Source organism: Rhinolophus sinicus, chromosome 5 (assembly GCF_057876585.1).
Source record: "Rhinolophus sinicus isolate RSI-liver-muscle chromosome 5, RSI-T2T, whole genome shotgun sequence".
Taxonomy (NCBI): Eukaryota; Metazoa; Chordata; class Mammalia; order Chiroptera; family Rhinolophidae; genus Rhinolophus; species Rhinolophus sinicus.
The window spans coordinates 57,400,651-57,421,795 of NC_142505.1; the positions used below are offsets into that span (position 1 = coordinate 57,400,651).

At 40.8% G+C, this 21,145-nt stretch overlaps 1 protein-coding gene across 1 annotated transcript in view; it reads right to left on the reverse strand.

Moving 5' to 3' along the window:
- The window catches only part of LOC109445755 (cadherin-related family member 3-like), an 88,239-nt gene extending 75,384 nt beyond the window's left edge, over nucleotides 1-12,855 (reverse strand). Inside the window, exons 1-2 of the mRNA XM_019728383.3 lie at nucleotides 12,477-12,855; nucleotides 6,126-6,322 (exon numbers count right to left, since the gene is read on the reverse strand). Of these exons, the coding sequence (XP_019583942.3) occupies nucleotides 6,126-6,322; nucleotides 12,477-12,522 (243 nt within the window). The 5' untranslated portion in view covers nucleotides 12,523-12,855. The remainder of the gene's footprint in view (nucleotides 1-6,125; nucleotides 6,323-12,476) is intronic.
- Nucleotides 12,856-21,145: the final 8,290 nt, after the last annotated feature.

Genomic DNA, 21,145 nt, shown 5'->3' on the forward strand with positions numbered 1-21,145 from the left:
GTGTGGTTTCATACTGATTTCTGAACTGCTCTCTTCAGGAATCATGTGAAGTTGAACATCCGGAGAAGTGGGTTCAAGTTCCACCTGTAGTATGAAATGGCACTGAGACTTTGGCCATGAGCCTTCAGGTCTCTAACTTGGATTTCCTGGTCCTCATTGAAAGTGTTGAATGTTCTGTCACTGATGTCCTTTCCATGTCTGGCATGATGCAGGTAGGTTAGGAAATGCTTGTTTTCTAACGCTTTCTCATTGGTAAAGATTTTACTAAGTTGCAAAATCTACTGAAAAGGGTTTGCCAATTGTCTTTGGATGTTCTGTGTCAAGCCATGAACCCCTTGTTTATTATGATGGTGATGGTACTAATAGCTTGTATTGAGCACTTACTATGTATTAATTGCAAGTGTTTAATAGGAATTACATCATTTAACCCTGGGGAAAAAAAAAACAGTGCGATTGGTACTATTAGTATGCTTATTTTACAGATGAAGTGACAGAGGCTTAGAGAGATCACCAAGCAAGGAGCAGAGGCAGGATATGAATCCAGGCTTTGACACTGAAGTCCACACTCAATCACACTGTGACACTGAGGATACAGCTGCTTCCTAGTAACAGAATCACGGACTCTCAGAAGAAAGGGTCATCATGCCACATTGCCAACCTTGTACTAACAAGGGCTAACATTTTTTGAGCACTCTCTATGTGTCAGGCATTGCTCTTAGTTCTTTACCTTATTTAAACATAAAAGAAAAAAAACTGTTAGGGAGATATTATTATTACTCCCATTTCACAGATGAGGCAACTGAAGCTTAGATTATATAATACAGCTGGGAAAGACATGCTGCAGGAAGAGGCCAAACCTGAACTGGACACTGCCAGTCTGCCCCACACCTCACTGACCACCACGATGGCAGTAACGGCTGGGTGTTGTCCTTCCGCTGCCATAAGTCAGTAATACTTTCATACGTGACAGCTCTTGTGCACTGAACACTTAGCACAGACTGACACTTCATCTCTTTGATTCATAGAGCAAATGCTATTATCATCGTTATGCTACCAATGAGGAAACTGAGGCTCAGAAGTTAGAAACCTGAGTAATACAGCTAATAAGTGACAGAGCTGAGATTTAAAGACAGGTGTTCCTGGCTCTAAAATCTTCTTTGCTTTCCATCACATCCTGATGTTTCTGATAAGTTAATTGAATACGATAGCCTGATTTGAAAGTATATGGGACTTTCAAACGGTAATTAAGCACATTTTATTCTCAAGGACTTTCTTACCCAAGAAGCCCTGGGTTCAGGTCGGCCCTCCCGGCTGTGGTCCCTTTGCCCTGGGAGCCCCATAGGGACAGCAACTGTGTCCTTCTTGCCCCCTAACACCTTATACAATATCAGCCTTTTCAAAAAATACTTTTTGAATTTTTAAAAATGCAAATACTAAAAAAATGCAAATGCTTCTTCTTTACGCTTTACAGTGGAAGAAGACAGGAAGCTGGTGAAGGCCCCCTCTGGTTGGTTTCTCCTATCCAGGCATAGAAAGTGTATACACAGAGGGTAACTTGAATGCCTTTTCTCATCCTGCCTGCACGACCCATTTATCTTGCTCAATGACAGGTAGCAATTTGCAGATTACATAACTGGAGCATACCTTGACTCATTGCCATGAGATTTCAATTCATCTGTGTAATCAGTTAACTTCTAGCTCTGCTATTGTTTCTCCAGGAGACTAGTTTGGTTTGGCTTTTTGTTTTTCTTTTCATTCTTTTTTTTTTTTTTTTGACTGCCTGCCCAGTCACCCTTCTTAAGTTCAGTCTTTTGCAAACTGAACAAGCCAGATCCTGCAAGGAATGAAGTTCAACAAAGGATAATGATATGCTAAACCTCAAATAGAACAGTATATGTCCTTTCATAATGTAATGTTCTGGAGACAGATACTAACTCACTTAGTTTTGCCTTTATCTGTAGATTTATTTCCATGATATGAAACTGTTTCATAATTGAACTGTTTCTAAGCTATCTATAGCTGGTTAATGATACAATTACAATAACATGACTATCTCTCTTATATTAGGTTGGTGCAAAAGTAATTACGGTTTAAAAGGTTAAAAGTAATTGCAAAAAACCACAATTACTTTTGCACCAAACTTATAGTTTATAGTATTATCTGTAGTTTGACTACAATGGTGCTGCATATTGAAGTATAAATGTATTTATTATAGTAAAAGCCACTGTATGTTAATTACTTGTTATGGGCCAAGCACTAAGATGGCATTTTGAATACATAGGATCTTCTTACCAGGTCCTGAGTGAGGTATTATTATTATTATTATTAATCTCTCTGTATAGGAAAGAAAACCAAAGTGCAAAAAAGTCAAGTAACTCACCCAAAATCACATTGTTACTAACAGGAGGAGCTATGGGTCAAACCTAAGTTTGTCAGACTCAAAAACCTGTGCTTAGAACAGCTATGATTTACTACCTCACAAAAAAACAAAAGTAAAACAAACAAAATAATAAGCATAACTATTGAACACCCTTTGCTGCCATTTTACTGTTTAGATTTATTTTAAAAACCTAATTAATAAAATGCATGAGATAGTATTTTGTACCTAACTGAAGTTGGAAGCAAATTTAAAATCTAACAATACCAAGGTTTGGCAAAAATATTCAATAGCCACATAACAGATGTGTTTTGCCCCTCTATAGTCTGTTCTCCTCACAGTAGCTAAAGTAGCCCCTTTAAAATGTAAGCAAGTTGTATCTGTTTTCTGCAGAAGTCCCCAAGGTTTCCTAGATGTGGGCGGTAGATTGAATGTTCCCAGTTATATAGCTTCCCTGTAATCATGTCCTTTGCCATATGACTTTGCCGTTCCTCCCACTTAAAGCAGTATGTATATCTCCAGCCTAAGGCATGGACATGTGACCACCAACCCACAGATACATGAGCAAGAAACGAACGCTTATTGTTGTATGCCACTGAGTTTTGAGGTGGTTTGTTATACAGCATTATTGCAGCTATGGGTAAATAAGATTTCACCTTACTCAGATCACATATAAAAACCTAACCCTTCCCCATAAGGCTTTATAAAGCCTACCTCTGTGACCATGTCTCCTGCCATTTCCCCTCCCCTCAGCCACAGCAGCCTCTTGCCATCTTTTTCAAAGATCTTAATGTGCGTTACAAAGTGTTTTATATCATTTGAACCTCCTAGTAACCCGATGAAATCATGAAGGAGTATGATATCATTATTCCACTTTGCATATGGGAGAAGTGCAGACTCAAACCCTGGAAAAGGAGCTACAACTATTTGGTGATGTTGGGACCAACAATCTGCCCACTAATTTTTGTATCGCTCCATGGGGTTTTATCTATTTTCCTATTAAGATGTTTTAATAATATGTGAACAACTACAATCTAAATGATGGATTAAAAACATTAAGGTGGGGATGCACTATGTCTCCACTTGCAAATAGGTTCAGCCATTTAACTGATTGTGCAATAGCTTTTTGGGTCATCACTTTGGTCCCCAGTGTCTGACAGGGTATTGCCTCACACCCTTACAACTCGAAGCATTATCAAACTTTATTCACTTTGCCAATCTGTTAGGCAAAGTGCTCTTTATTAAACTCAAAACTGTTTCTATTCTTTCCATATGTATTTACAACTTTCAGTGGTTTTTCAGTTTCTACAGGAGAAAGTCTAATCCACTTAGTAAATAAAGCTCTCATTCACTCACTGAACTTCTATTGAGCACCTACTGTGGGTCAGGTACTATGATAGGCACTGGACACATCAAGATCGATTAAGACGTGACACTTGGCCTCAAGAAACCCACAGTCTAGTTGAGGAGACAAATATCTACACAGTGAATGGTAATGTAGTGTAATAAGAGGTGTAATGGAGCCTATGATGGACATTTGTCATCTGCCACCCAATCATTTCTCCTGTCCTTCTGGCAGCAGTCTCATTTTTTATTTGAGTCCAAGTTTTTATTTGCTATTCCATCTTTTTCACCACTGGTCTCAGTGAGGCTGTGCTCCCAACCAGGGTGAGACGCAGTGACGCACCTTTAAGTCAGTCGTCATATCGCATTCCACTGGTCTTCGTGATTGGTTTATAGTGAGCACATGACCCAAGCCAAGCCAATCAGATTGAATCTCAGGACTTTTGAATGGAATGCTGGGAAGTGAACCTGGCCTGGGGGTTGCTGGCAGCCATCTTGCAGTCACACGGACAGCGCCTGCCTGAGAAAGTTACTATACAGAGAAAACCAGAGAGGAACACAGTCCTTATCACGTTATTTGAATCATGAATCCAGCTGTACCTAATGTATTGTCAGATCTACTTTCTTGAAGATTTCAGATTTTAAACAAGTTCCCTTTTGGCTTATGTCAGTTTGGGTTGGTTCCTGTTATATGCAAATGGGAAAATGCTGATTCCCAGAGGAAAAGGAGCTAACGCTGGCTGTGGGTTTCAGGATGGCTAACTGGAGAAGAGAAAGCCCCAGTTGAATTAAACTTGGAGAAGCAGCGCAGGTCCGACAATCCAAGCCAGGGACACAGTGTCCTGGGGAAACTGCTCGCTGGAAGGTAAAACCTGAGATGCACGACACCTTTGAGAGGTGCTTCCACCCACCTCTCCTTAACTCACCTCTGGCTAATTGCTCCTTCATACTCGTGCAGCCGTACCAATACTTGGTCTTTATGGAGGCCATATTTTTACTCTTCTAGGCTTTTGCAGATGTTCCCTCTGATGTCATGATGTTTCATTGGGTCCCCTTGAAAAATTGTTAGCATCTGACCAATTAGGTAGCTAACCTAAGTGGTTAGCTTTATCCCTCTGGGGTAAAGCTTTCTGTTTGGGTTGTTCCTGAGCTACGACGGCTCCTTGGGCCAACCGCTACCTGGCCCAGATCACAATTATAATACAGTTTACACTGATAGAGTACTGACTTAATACCAGCCACTGTTCTAAGTAGTTTATGTATTTAATACAGCCTGGGAGGCAGCGGTTGTTCTTATCTCCATTTTATAGATGACAAAAATTGGAACAGAGACATTATTTGCCCAAATTAATACATGCAAAGCCCGGCTCTGAAACCAGGCCAGTTGGCTCCAGAGTCCCTGTTCTTAGCCACTGTCACATACTGCCTCTCATGACATACCATGATTGGTCATTTAGGTGTCTTTCCACCCTACTACTTTTCGAACCTCTTAAAGCTAGGAGTCAATTCAGATACCCCTACATAAGACCCTTTGCTGGAAATCACGCATTGCTCTTAAGGACTTTATTACTCATGGCACAGCAAGCAGCATGCACTTCAAGTTTATGTTGGTTCTCCTTGCTCCTAGGTCCCATGGGAGTATGCAGAGGGGCCCAGGAAATGCTATGCATGCACTGGGTGTGCACTGTATTTGAGGAACCCAGAGCTCAGGAAATCCAAATCTTCTAAAATCAGCAGAAAGCCTGCCTGAACTTTACCCCAGAGGGACTGAGTGTTAAACAAAACTTCCTAACGTGGCTCACAGGCCCTGCAGGCTCTGTCTCCCACCTTCTTTACAATCTAATCTCTCACTGCACCTCCCCTTAAGCTCCTGCCACTTTGGCCTCTTCTTGGTCCCAGCTCATCACTATACTCCTTCTTGCCACAGGACCTTTGCACATGCTGTTCCCACTACCTGGCATCCTCTTCTTGTTCTCTTCATCTTTTTAATTCATATTCATTCTAAAGATTGCTTTTCATAGCTCTTCCTCAGGAAGCCTGATAAGTCAAAGTGCCTTTTTGGTGCACTCTCAGACCTGTGGGCCTGTCTTTCATGGCTTTTAGTGCACTTATGAGTTTATACTTGTGTGAGTATTCACTTGATTAATATATCTTCCTATGAACCAGTAAACACCATGAAGGTAAGGACGCTTGCCCTGTGTGTAAGGAGGTCCTCAATAGATATCTGAAAAATAAATTCATCTTGCTATTATCCTCAAGGACTTTAGAGTGTCTGGCACATAATGGGGTCCCAATGAGTGGGTGTTAAATAATATACAGTAGAAGGAAAGAAGGGAAAGGCTGGTAGTTTCATTTTAGAACCATTGTGGTACCAAGTGATGGTACTGTTTGCCTATATACTTACCTCCCACTGATGTGTAGATCGACGAGACAGCACAAATGGATGGACTACAGGATTCGCATTAATGATAATAGGATCTCCAATCAGAGAAGTGGGAGGTGAGACAGGCATAGTGATTATGGCAACCCGGGTGTGTTCAGAGGCATTTTCCAGAAGAGGACTGGCATTTTCGATGACAAAATTTGGAAAAGCTAGAACATCTTAAAGGAAACACAAAATTTTACTTTTTTATAAAGATTTTTGCAATGCTTCCCATCCTCTTTCATATTTGAAAACCACAAAGGAAAAGCACAATAAACAGTTCCTTTTTTATTAAAAGTCATAAAATCAGTTGAGCAGGCTTAGGTAGGATGGTCAAGAACTGTTCAGGATCTGAGCACTTCCCCTACTTGCAGCTAACAAGTCAGCCTGCCCAGTTTCATGGATGCTGGCAGAACGCACAAGCCTCTTTGGTCAAAGACTGTGAGGGTTAATTTTATGTGCCAACCTGACTGGACCACAAGGTGCCCAGACATTTGGCCAAACATCATTGTGGATGTGTCTGCGAGCATGTATCTGAATGAGATTAACATTTCAATCAGGGTCGTTGAATTTGGACAGAAGGCTATGGACTGAATTTTGTCTCCCCCAAATTCATGTATTGATACTTCAACCTCCAAAGATCCTGGAAATAGGATCTTTAGGAGGAAATTAAGATTAGATGAGGATATAGGGGTGGGACCAATATCTGATAGGACTGTGGCCTTGTAAGAGGCAGATGTCTCTCTTTCCCTCTTCCCCTCCTCCCTCCTCTCTCTCTCTCTCTCTCTCTCTCTCTCTCTCTCTCTCTCTCTCTCTCTCTCTCTCTCTCTTTCTCTCTCTCTCCCCCACATGAGGACACAGTGAAGAAGCCAGGAAGAGAGCCCTCACCAGAACCTGACCATGCTGACACCTTGATCTCAGGTTTGCAGCCTCCAGAACTGAGAAAATCAGTGTCTGTTGTTGAAGCCGCCCAGTCTCTGGTACTTGGTTACTGCTGCCTGCGCTGACTGATACAGGGACAAAGGGCTTTGTTATTCTTGGCACCACAGCAGCATAGGCTTCATGTTCACATAGGTTCCCCTTGTTCCTCAGGCCCCCTGGGGACAGCACAGAGGGGACCTGGTGGATGCTTGGCCTGCAGGGGCCTTGTGTCACATTTGAGAATTTCTGAGCTGAGGGAGCCCTGATCATTTAAAATGAGCTGTGAGCCTGCCTGATCTTTGCCCTGGAGGGAGAAAACAGCTTTATTTTCGTACACAGTAAACAAACCATTTTCTGTCCCACAGGAAGATGCTTTCCCTGACGTTATTTAAACATCTTTGAAAAGAGAGTCCAGCACACAGCCAGCCAGTACCTCTGCTCACCGATGCACAGGAAGGCAAGAGACACATGGAGAACTGTCTCCCAGGCAGGGCTGCTCTTCTTTTTCTCTCTTCTTTTTTTTTTTTTTTTTTTTTTTTTAAACTTGTTCAGAAATGTGTAGCCACTGCTCAGTGTCTAGCCCCCCTTCCATCCATCCTCACGTCTCCATGCAGAAGGCGACTTCCTGAGCGCATGTACAGCTCTACCTGGGTGGCAGCTTTGCCTGCACACAGGGCAAGCTGGAGTGGCAGCGAGCGTATGTCCCTGGAAGCAGCCCTTAACCAACGGCCAGCAGTGACTTGGTGGATAAACATCTCAACCTTCACGCATCCTTCAGTGTGTGTAACTCAGGAACTCAGGGTGTGTGTCTGTGTGTGTGTGTGTGTGTGTGTGTGTGTGTGTGTGTGCGCCTACATCGGATCCCTGAGGCCCCAGTAGGATGCCGCTCACAGGCTTGATAACACACCCCTTCTTGGCTGCCTTCCATTCATTGTCTCATTTTCTCGTCCCCCTGCTGGTGTTTCCTGGGATCATCTCCCAAAGAAGTTCCTTGTACTTCTTGGGTTCTAATTCCAGGAGCATTCAAACTAAGATGATATGATATAACCATTGTTTGCAATGTACAACGGAAAAGTTTGGAAAGGTCTCTGGTCCTGCTGGGTCTGACCCCTGCTCATTCCTCTGGCCTCATCTTTATATTCTCCCTTCTTCACACTCTCCTGACCTTCTTTCCACGTCTCTAGCTCATCTCTGGACAATTACATAAATTTTTTCTAAAATACTTTTCGCATCCCCAGATTCTACCCATCCTTCAGTTGCCTGTTAGATATCACTTCTTTCAGAAAGCCTGACCTGACATTCCCGGGCTGGATTAGATACTCCTTCTCAGTGTTTCCATGTCACCCCATTAGGACAGTTGACATTGTATTATATAATTGACTTTTATTGTGTGACTCCCCAGGGCACCACAAACTCTAACTGCAAGGAATGTGTTTATTTGAACACTAAAAACAGCACCTGATACATATTTGTTGATTGAATAATAAATAATATACATGACCATATATAAACAGTCTTACACATGAAATTTTTCATTAAATCTTGCAACAACTCTGGGGTGAGGGGTACTATTATTATCACTTCCATGTTGCACAGAAGAAAACTAAGGTACAGAAAGACTAAATGGCCTTAAATCACACAGCTAACAAATGATAGAGTCAGGATTTGAACCCCAAACATGTGAATCCAAGTCGCATATTCTTAAATGACAGAGATGATTTCATGATTCAGAGTGAAGTTCTTTGGGATAAAAACTGGGAAAAGCAAGTCCTCAGAATTTCAAATTTTGAGAATGCTCTTACCAAACTGTTAGAAATAGTTCTGAAGAGGAAAGAGAGGGGTCACATGAGAAATGGACTTTTGAATCAAGCAGGCCTTGACTTAGATCCTAGTTCTGCCTCTTACTGGCCACATGGCCACTTGGGTAAGCAATCCATCTTCTCTGAAGCTAGAAGTCAACTGGTGCTTGATAAGAAACCTCTTTGGTTGAACTAGGTTGAAAAGCACATTACTACATTTAAGAGATAAGAAATTTAGATGATTGGCCATTATCTTAATAAAGATTTGTCATTTACTCTCGTGGGAGATGCAGGATTTCTTTTTACATCAGTTCATTCTAAGTTTTAGTAGACACAAGTCATGAAATGTGGGTAAGAATGGTTCCCTAAGTGACATTATTCCATACAACTTCTGTCTAGCCCTGCAGTGTCAGGAAATTACCCACTGCTCAAAGTCATAATGCATTCGGAGATAAAAGTCATTATATGCCCTCCTGGGCTGGCCTCCTCTGACTCTGTTTTTCACTGTCTTTCTTTCCCTCTCTTTTTTTTGTTCTCTGCTCCCTCTGGAATTTTAGCTGGGCCTTTATGGTGAAGATTTTAGCTATGGCAGACTAAAACTAGACTCCCAAAATATCCTTGTAAAAAGCAAAGATTAAGACAGTGCCCTCAATTCACGTCCTGTTGACTCTGCATTCTCAAGTGAAAACTCTGTTCCAATTTAGCTGGCCAAGCAATTATTGAGTGCTAAGGTAAGCCTGGTATTGTACAATCATTTTTTTGCAATGTACAGAACACAGAATATTGCAATGGTCATTCACAGTAAGAGGTGCCAAAAAAAAATATGTACACATTTTAAGAGATGTTATCTATGGATTATTTTTCGAAGTTGAATTGAATTATGGAAGCAATGATGTTCACTCAAAAGATGGCATTAATCAATTGAATTCCAGTGTCACCGTGCAACAGGCAGGACAGTCAAAGGAAATGGCGAGAGAATGGTTGTCGCTCGTACTTCCACCAAGGTGGGAGAGCTGACCTCAATGAGAATTTGCCAGGACAATGGATAGGATGAAGAGGTGTGGTTGAGTTTCCCCCACGTTGTCGTGACTTAACACCCCTTGACTTCTACCTATGGGGAACCTTAAAAGATGTGCTGTACCATAGAAAACAGGCTACATTGGCAGTACTTTGGGAAGAAATTAAAACGGCATGCGCAGCGATACAAGTGGACACTAGTCAACGTTGCTCAAGCAGTAGTTTGTCATAATCAGAAGTGACTGGACGCTGATGGAAACCACTTTGAGCACCTCTTGTAATTGTAGAAGTCAAACATACTGTGTTCATCTTTTGTTATTGGTATATATTGAGTATTACAGTTTTTTCCTTTCTTAAAATGTGTGTACATTTTTTGGCACCCTTTGTATTTATGCTCTTATACAATGATGAATAAGAGCCTCACATGTTTTTCTTCTTTCACCTCCAGACATTCCCAGCCTAATAGGAGGTGTGATGTATCCAGGAAGAGGAATGAAGCAGACACTGTCAGTGCCCCACCCATATCCCTTCGGCTTTTACCACTTCTGTGCACAGACCCAACTAACATCTATGAACACATAACACCTCTTTACCTGATGGTGTCCTCTCGCACTGAAGTACTGGAGAATCAATGCTTCTTTCTCCCCACCCCCATCCATCTTTCTTAACTCTGAGTTTTTTCATGAATCTGTTTCTAAAGATGGTTTCCAACCTCTCTCCAGTTATAAGTATTTTCATCATCCTGTTTTCTGAATCAACAGATTCTCTTCTACTTCCAAATGTGTGCTTTAGGTCACAATACAGCCTTTCTGTTTAGAAAATGATCTGAAAATTTCTTAATGATTAAATTTGTAAATGGAAATTTTTAATTTCTGTTCATTGATTTCCCTCTGGACCAGCACTTCAAAGTCTTAGGAATTTTTCTCCATAGCTGAAATTTGCATTCTATTAGGGGCATGTGTGTATATTGAGGTGGGAGTTTGTGGTTATTTAGCAAAGTATGATGTTTTGTGGTTGTGATAGAATAATGACCCCACTCCAAAGATATTCACTTCCTAATCCCTAGAACCTCTAAATAAACATGTTATGTTACATAGAGAAAGGGACCTTGAAATGTGATTAAGTTAGGGATCTTGAGATGGGGAGATTATCTTAAATTCTCTGGATGGACCCAATGTAATCACAGGTGTCCTTAAAAGTAGAAGAGGGAGGCAGAAGAAGAGAGTCAGAAGAAGATGTAAACAATGGACGGAAAGATGCAAATGTTCTGGCTTTTAACATGGAGGAAGGGAATGACTAGCCAAAGAATGTGGGTGGCCTCCAGATGCAGGAAAAGGTAAGGAAATGGGCTGATAGGCCAATACTTTAATTTTAGCCCAAGGAGACCTATGTCAGACTTCCCACTGTAGGACTGAAGGTCACACATTTATGTTGTCTTCAGTCACCACAAAGTTTGTGGTAATTTGTTACAGCAGCAAAAGAAAACTAATACAAGTGTTACTTAGATTTGTAAGAAAATACCAATAAGCATCTTTTACATGACTGAGCTACCAATAGTGGAGATGACAATGTACTAAAACTGAAATCAGGTAATATCACTCTCAAAATCCTTTAGCAGCTTTTCATCTCACACAGAGTGAAAGCCAAGTTCATATGCTGGACTCCAGGCTCCAAGGGACGATCAAGTCCCCCTTTATCTGGCCTCATATTCTACCACTCTTGCCCTCACTTCCTCTGCTCCAGCCACACAAGCCTTTCTGTTCCTTCAACATATCAAGCAGGTCTTGCCTCGGGACCCTTGCCCTTACAATTTTCCCAAAATGCCCAAATCCATCGTCCCTGGATATCGACATTTCTCATTTTACCCAATTCTAGAAGTGACTGATTCTAAAGCAAATGGTTAAATTCATCAATTCAGTTATTTTATGAAATCAATCCATGCAGTAAGGAAAAAAATCATTTAAACCAGTGTCTTGGTATTATGCATTCAAAATTTGGGTAATTCATTTTTAAATTCTTGGGTTTGATTTTTTAGTTTAATGTAATACATGTTCATTTTAAAAAATCAAACAATATAAAAAAGTTCAGAGTTTTAGGACATCCTGTCTCTACTCCATAGTACACAACTTGGATTACCTTTTAACTGCACATCAAACACACAGATCGGCCTCTTTCTTTTAATGTCTCCAATGTCCATAGTATGCCTGCAGGACAATTTATTTAATCCTGTATTGATGGACATGCATGTTGCCTCTAGCTTTTGTTATTGCAAATAAACCTACATATATCCTTATGATGTTATAAGAGTATTTCCATAGAATATGTTCCCAGAGGTGGAGCACTGGCTCTGAGACTGCAGATTTCAAATGCTGGTAGATATTGTTAAATTGCCCTCCAAAGAACTTGCACCAGTTTACCATCATATCAACTGCATCCGAGAGTACATTTTGACTGAAATGTAGACTTTCCAATGTTGAACAACCCAGTGCATGGCAACTTCTAAGACCAACAGTGAGAAGTTAGTAAAGAAAGTAAAAGCAAACCAAGTGATTATTTCAAAGCTACATGATATGAGTCCAAAGTTAAAGACACCAACCTGGGGCAGCAACCAACACAAAAAGCAAGTGAAAAAAAGGCATCATTTTCTTGAAATCCTCTTGCCTCTTCAGAGACGCTTCACTCCAGCCCTTGCCTTCACTGACTTCTAGGGAGTGTCACCCTCTTGGTTTTCTCCAGGGAAATATTCTGTCTCTAGGTGCCCTGCATACACTTCCTCATGACACAATTCTTGCTAAGTGATCTGTAAAGTGGCACCTTCTTCTCTCAAAAGGACAAAAGCTCCAAGGAAGAGATTTGCATGAGCAAGGAGAAAAGTCCCTAATTCATATCCTTCTACAGCAAAGGCCTCCCAAATCCTGGTAAATCTGGGGTGGCCAGAGGTCGTGGGGACCCTTCAGGAAATGGTCGGCTCTCTATAGTCCTTCATTTTCAAAAGGCTTCCATTTGTAAATGATTGCATGTCACCGAGGCATATTGTACCGCCCTGTTCCAGGAGTTTATCACTCCCAGACTTGGAATAAGACCCAGAATCTCTGCTTACCAAGTTTGCAGAAGGCTTACATGTTGCTAGGAGAGGTTAACGTGCAACCAGATAGAGAAAAGACTCAAAATCAATTTAATAATTGGCCAAAAGCCAGTAGAATGCAAGTTAATATATTTAAGTTAAAACTTGGGGCAGGGGGTGAATAGGCTTTGATGGGAAAGACCAAATGCTGAGTATATGTACAAAGATCTTTGGGGTCAGCACATTCGTGATTCACAGGCTAAATATAACTTGCAGACCACATTTTTAAATGCACAAAGACTTCTTAAAAATGTGAAGTGCAATAAGATTTGACTGGTCCAACACTCTACAGTTTACCGTCACCCCCACCCCTTCCTATTACATCCCACAGCTTCTCACATTTACCTGCCTGGCTCCTGCAGGCATTCATGTTTACAATCTCTGACTTCGAGGTTTCAACCAATTGCTATCTCAATAGGAGTCAACTGTTGTTATGGTTACCTTAATAGGCTTATGCAATCTCAGAAGTGTTCAATAGAAGGATAATGTTGAGAACAAGGGAGATTATGATTTGACCAGATTTTGCCCTGCTCTGGCTTTTTGGCTTTTCAGAGGGACATTGACAAATGTCCAGGGAATGATTGAATGGGTATAACTTCAAGTCATATCCCACGAAGGATGGTTGAAAAGAAAAGAACGGGGGACTCTTGAATTGGTGTTTTTTTCTCTAGCTCTGTTACCTCTGCTTAGTTAAACCACTACAATCTCACACTTGAAAGACCGCAAGAACGTCATTTCCCAGTCTAGTATCTCCCTCTCTCTACTCACATCCCTCATACCCAGTTCATTTCAGTATTATACCTCTTAAATATTTCCCGAATGTGCACACTTTTGTCTCATTCAACTCCTAACCACCATCATTTGTAGCCTGGACCAATTGCCTACCTAATGACTTTTCAACAGTCATATTTTTTCCCTCCGATGCATTTTCCAAGCTGCACACAGCAATCTTTTTAAAACACAAGCACAATGTGGTCACCTATATTCCCACCACATTTCTGCTGTCTAACATGACCTATTTCCCACTCACCTCAGAACCTTTGCTCTGGTAGTTTTCTGTCTTGTGAATACTCTTTCTCGAAGATCTTACCATAGTTTGCCTCCTTTTCAACATGAAATGTCTCACCTCAATTGTCCCCTCTTTAAGAGGTCTTTCTTGATCACTCTGGCAGAAGCAGCACTTCCATTTGCTTTCTACCATGGTTTTCTAGTTTCCTCACAGCATCCTTTATCAGTGCCTGAAATGCTTTTTCTATTTGTTAATAAGTTTGGTATCTGTCTCCTCTACCAGAATGTAATTCCTTAGTGGGGATTGTAGTTGTTTTGTTCAAGGCTAAATCCCCATTGCACAGAATAGTAAATGTGTATTGACTAGCTCTGTAAAAACCCTTATCAAATTCATAGAAACAGAAATACAGAATGATGGTTTCCAGAGGCTAGGGGTGGGTCGGGGTGGGGTGGAGAAGAATGGGGAGTTATTGTTTAACGGGTACAGGATTTCAGTTTTGCAGCACGAAAAAAGTTCAGGAGATGAATGACGATGATCGTGGCGAACAGTATGAATATATTTAATGACACTGAGCTGTACATTTAAAATGGTTAAGATAGTAAATTTTAGATTATATATATTTTACTATAGTGAAAATTTTTAAATGATTTTAAAAAACCCTAATAACTCTCCATTGCTCTAAAGATCAAGACCCAGATCTTTAATTTGCTCTGTAGGATCCAGCAAGTCTGCCCTGCCTTTCTCTCCAGCTCACCACACCCATCCAGCTCTTTGCTGCATCCACCCTGGCTATCTTATACATTTTCTAAAGTATCAGACTTCTTCCACCACAGGGCTGTGGGATCTGCTGATTCGTCTACGGGGGACAGACAAATCTTCACACAACTGATTTGTTTCCCCTTGTTCAGCTCTCAGGCCCAGTGACTCATCAGGCAGAACTGCCTGCCCCGGGCTGCTCATCTAAAGTTGAGCTTCACTATCCTATCACCCGTTTTATTTTCTTCACAGCACTTACCAATAGCTAACGTTAATTTATTTGTTTTCTTATTTGTTGTCAGTCTCTCCCACAGCATTTTAAGCTACCTTGGTTCAGAGATACTGTGTGTGTTGTTCACTCCAGCATCCCAGCTGTCCAGAGTAGCACCAGCATCCATTGGGCATTCAAATAGTTGTCAGCTAACTGAATGACTAAGGCATCCCTGGGAGATAGCAGTTACTATTCCTACTTTACAGATAAGAAAATGGAGATCCAGAGAGGTTTTATTACCTGCTGTGGGGACAGAGCCAGGAGTGCAGTTTCCAGGTTCTCGGCCTCACATGGAAAGGTGCTGGCCCAGGTAGTAAATGGCCATCAACTGTGATTGGATGGCCATCAGCTGTGGCTAGTTGGCCGGCAGCTGTAACCAGTGAGCCATTGGTCACTAATGTAACTGCTGTGGCTACGCTAGCAGAAAAATAGGGGCTAGCAAGAAGATGGTGGCTGAGCTAGCAAGAGCAGATTGCAGTTAGTAGGGCGGATTGCAGCTAGCAAGTGGGGTTGGTTGGCAGAGAAGCGGATTGCGGATCGTGTGGCTCCTGCTTCCTGTGTCTCCAACCCAGCCACCAGCAAGACTATAGTGGTATGACTCCCCTATCTATGGCTCCGTGGGTGTTCCTTTTTGGCCTCACCATGTCCTGTGTTCTTATGTGGGGAGCAGGACCAGAGAGCCTGCAGGGCGCCTCGTACGACAAATGGCAGAGCTAGCAGGGTCTCCCGCACGACACCTGCCCAGACACCCATAGCTTGTAAGGGACAGAGCTGGAATTTTAAAACAGATTTGGCTTAAATCAGTGTCTGTTGGTACCCTAGCTCTTGCCTCTGCTCTTCTCTCATATTCCATTCTCACGAGCTCCATCATCTGCTTCAGGGCTCCTTGAAGAACCCGCACACTTGTCACAGAAGCCAAAGCAGCAAACGTGTCAGCCTGTTGCACACACACATACACCAGATATACACATACACAAATGAAAATCAGCTCTCTTTTCCTAATATAGAATTAACGTCATTCATCCAGATATTTGACAAAATACAACAGAATTAGACAGTTATTCCAAGAATCGAGTGAAAATAAATGGGGCATGGTTAAAGGAAATGCTCATTCATTCATTCATTCATTCATCCAAGCACCTGCGTGTCATTCATTGTACTCCGGGGATTCCAATGGCTGAGGAAAAGACAGACCAGGTAGAAGCATACACCCATCTGGCTAAGCACATCAGGTATGCTGTGTATCAGTGCTATTCAAAGGACCACCAGCACCCACTCTCCTATGGCTTAAGCGCTATTATGTAAGTATGGCTTAAGCCCTACTTTACAGCTGAGAAAACAAGCACTGATAGGTTAAGTGAATTGATGAAGGCCACATAGCTGAGCTGGAACAAGAACTCACGTGTAATTCCCAAACCCACTCTCTTAACCCTTCAATGTTATACATTTCACTTTTGACCATTTTAAAGCTCTTTTGCCCGGTACTGGAACATACAAGTCCCTCGCTTCTCAGAGTGCTGCCTGTGGACCAGCATCATCAGCATCTTCTGGGAGTTTGTAAGAGATGCAAGTTCTCGGATTCTACCCCACACCTACCGTATTGAAATCCTCATTTTCATAAGAACCCCAGGTAGTTCATGTGCACTTGAAAGTTTGAGAAACATTCTCCAGGTTACTGATGAGTGCAAACACTGAAAACAGAGTAATCCTTGTATCTCACAACAATTTTTTAGACTTTTTCCTTCTTAGCTTCCAGTTATTTGGGACTGAAAAAGTCAAAACGCCAATGAGAGTGTGGGGAATAAATCCTAGTGTCTGCTGCCACCTTGTGGTAGGAAGTTTCAACCCAGGCAGAATTTGCTCTTCTCCACGAAACAAATATGGAAACGTTGGAGGGGTTGGGTGGACCAGGTCCTCAAGTTTTTCAGCCACATGCTTTGAGAGACCACTATAAAATTCCAAGATGTAATAAAATAGCCCTTTGGGTGTACTTTGCGAAGGCCAACTAATAACTGGCCTTTTCATGTGTGTCCCCAGGACGGAGAGAATATCATCAGCTCTCTCTGCGAGATTTAACAAAAACTGGGATCATTGGCATTGCTCTTGGTCCTTTCCTCTTTGGAATTCAGCATGCACAGCTGAATGCGATAATCCATTGGTGAGTGATTATTTTATTACCAACCTGAGTGGCGATGGTGAGATAATCAGGTCACCTTTCCTGCATCTGCCTTTGCCCAGGAATCTACAACACGTTTTCCACAGTGATAGGGAATTTCCCACCGCCCTGCAAAATGCATCACGGGCAACCTCTGTGAAGTGGCAAACAGAGCCAGTCCTACAAATGATGTCTCTAACACCTGGAAGGGAATAAAAAAGAGATTCCAAAATTTTCCTACAGACTTTCTTCCAAATAGCCCAGAAGTTAAAAGTGCTTCAGTCATTGGATATTTTTGTTTCGATGTTTGTGAGCTCGAGAACTAAAGAAATTCACAACAACTACTACAGGTGAAGTTGACAGCAATGGATCGCCCTCAACTATACCGATATCTACCAGAGTCGGTTAAGGTTGTTGATGGAAGTGTTGGCCAGTACCAAACATTTCAGCAACCCCGAAGGAAAAATGGCTCATTCAAAAGGAAGGGGATTGAAAGGTAGGTGATTGGGACACATTTTCTTTTCCATTGAGTAAGATTCTTTAGATTTTGCATTAGACAACATTCATCGTGATATTAGAAAAGCTAAGCATCTCTTTTTAAACACTGCATTAAGAAATGAAGGCTCTGTATGGATTAGAGGGAGAAGGCACTACATTTATACATCGGATCAGGAAGCTTAGTGCCACAATGGAAGCCTCGTTTCGTGATCAGAAGAGTCTTCATTGTAATGGGGAAAACCTTTTCCTTCCACCTGAATTTGCGTTTTAATGTGGCGTATGACACCAAAATAAGCTCTGACATTTTGAGACTAATTTCAGTCTCAAAATTTTAAACATCACACATCCCATGCAGATACTGTTATTTTGGAAATTCAGTAGTACCTTCTTCAAATTGAGTCCATGATCAATGCTTTTGTTCCTTTCCCAGCAATTTGGGTTGCTGACATAGGTACTAATTGTATTTCATTTACCTATGTACATGCTCTTTAATGTAACCTTAAAACTATATTACACTTGATATTTCTTGCCAATAGCAAAACCATCAACACAGGCATGAAATACTCCAAACATAACGTATTTTAATTTGGAAAGTCTGTGAGATGATTTGTTTTCCAATTACTTTTGACTTCTTTCTTACCAGATTCATTAGCAGTAGCTCACACATATAGAAATGAGGTGTTTTTACAAGGCCTGAAGTATCAAAGCCCAAACTTTGGAACTTCCATGGACAAAATGAAATTTTGCAGAGATTTCTATTTTCAATAAGAAAGGGAGGTTAAGGGGTGAAGCAATACAACCAAATAAATTCACTACCAACCAAGAAATGTAAAACCTTAAGAAAGGAAGTGTTCTTTTCGTAACAGAAATTGCAGTAGTTCTATTTCTAGGCCCTGAAGCAAAATCACCTTTGTTAATTGTTATAAATAGATTGGGAATGGGGGGAGGGGCAGTGGGAGTGGGAGACAGCCTAGAGATTCAGAGACTGTTTAGAGCTCGGCTTTTTACCTGAGGGGTTGCATGGGTGGCCTTGGGGTTCCTGAACCTCCTAACTTGTATTTCCATTGTTGTGTGTGTGTGTGTGTGTGTGTGTGTGTGTGTGTGTGTGTGTTAGTAGAAATTAATGATTTTATTAAAAGATTCTCAGAGGGGTCTATGGGAGATTAATCCTAGCCCGTTAAGTGACCTTTGAGTGAATTAGAAAATGACACTTCATCCTCAGGACACTCTACTGCCATCTGCTAGAAAGTTATCAGAGTAACTATATACAACTATAATGACTAAATGTGATTGGCACCCCTACAAGCTGTGTGTGTTCAACTGGCAGGATGCTGTCCTTCGTCCCAAAGGGGTGGCTACTAGTCCAGGAGGTCTCCCTTCTTCTGCCCTCTGTCTTGTGCGGCCTCCTCACCTTTTACATTTTTCCCACAAAGCTCTGATCCAGATAGTAATAAAAGCTGTCATTTATTGAATGATTTATTAGGTTCCAAGCACATAAGTTATTTCCTTTTATTTGCACATTTTTGAGAATGGTATGCCTATTTACAAATAAGGAAACTGAAGCTAGAGGTAAAATAACATCACACAGCTAGGAAGTATGGTGCTGGGTTGAACCAAGACCATTTAACTCCAGTGCCTGGACTCTTACTGAACTACTTCCCATGTATAGTTACAGAGAAGCCAAATGATTTAGGTCTAGTTAAGAATGGTGTTTTCCTGGAGGAAAATACGTGCTACTGGTGGTATTTGAAATATTCTAATTAGGTAGTATATGAAGAACATTTTTAATGGTTATGAATCTATTTACATCCATATTAGAAATATCCATTACATATATTATACATATAACATAATATAAAACCTGGGATTTCACCCAAAGAAATGATGATTTATGTTCACACAAAAACCTGCACACAAATATTTAAAACAGCTTTATATATAATGCCCAAACTGGAAACAACCCAAGTGTCTTCCAATGAATGAATGGTTAGACAAAGTGTGGTACATCCACACCATGGAATATTACTCAGCAATGAAAAGGAACAAATTATTGATTTACATGACAATGTGGATGAATCTTCAGAAAATGATGCTGAGTAAAAAAAGTAAACCCCAAAAGGTTATATACTGTGTGATTCTATTTACATAAAATTCTTGAAAGGACATAAGTTATACACCTGGAGGACAGCTGAGTGGTACCCAGGGATTAAGGAAAATGTGAGGTGAGTGAGAAGTGGGTGTGGCTGTAAAACACAAAGGATCATGGTCGTGACTGACATATTCTTCACCTTGTCAATATCCTGGTTGTGATAACATATTATAGTTTTGTAAGAGGCTACCACTGGGGAAAACTGGGGAAAAAGTACACAGAGAATTTCTCTGTATAATTTTTTACTACTGCATGTGAAACTACAATTACCTTGAAATAAAAACTTTAATTTTTTTAAGTCCCTGGGGTTTTATGGGTATTATTGCTTTGGATGAGACTAACAAAAAACAATTAATTGAGGGAGACTATTAGGTAAACAATGATATCACGGAATGGATAATATTTCCTCTAGCACAGAGGGTAACAGCACACAGCTTGGAACCAGATTGTCTGGGTGTAAGTTATTTAATCTTTCCAAGCTTTAATTTCCTCATTTATAAAATGGAGATGACAGTACAAAGGTTAAATTATATACATGAAAAGAGCAGAGTACTTAGCACATAGAAAGCTACTAAGAAATTTTATCTATTTTTTCTCTTTTTTTTTTAAATTAAAGTTTATTGGGGTGACAATTGTTAGTAAAATTACATAGATTTCAGGTGTACAATTCTGTATTACATCATCTATATATCACATTGTGTGTTCACCACCCAGAGTCAGTTCTCCTTCCATCACCATATGTTTGATCCCCCTTACCCTCATCTCCCACCCCCCACCCCACCTCCTTACCCTCTGGTAACCACTAAACTATTGTCTGTGTCTATGAGTTTTGTTTCTTCATTTGTATTTCTTGTTCTTTTCTTGTTTTCAGTTTTATATAGCACGTATCAGTGAAATCATATGGTTCTCTGCTTTTTCTGTCTTGTTTTGCTTAGCATTATAATCTCAAGATCCATCCATGTTGTCACAAATGGCACTATTTCATCTCTTCTTATGGCAGAATAGTATTCCATTGTGTATATATACCACAACTTCTTTATCTAATCAGCTATCAAAGGACACTTTGGTTGATTCCATGTCTTGGCCACTATAAATAAAGCTGCAGTATGTTTTTCTAGTTGTATTACTAAAATATGCCAAAATGATGAAGATGATACTTGGAATTTTGGAACTATGTGTTTATTTTCTCTAAATGAATGCTCTATATAGATGCAGCATTTATGGGACCTTGGAGACCTTTCTTTTTTATAAAAAAATATTTTTTATTTTCCTTTTTTATACCTTTTTTTTTATTTTAATTTTT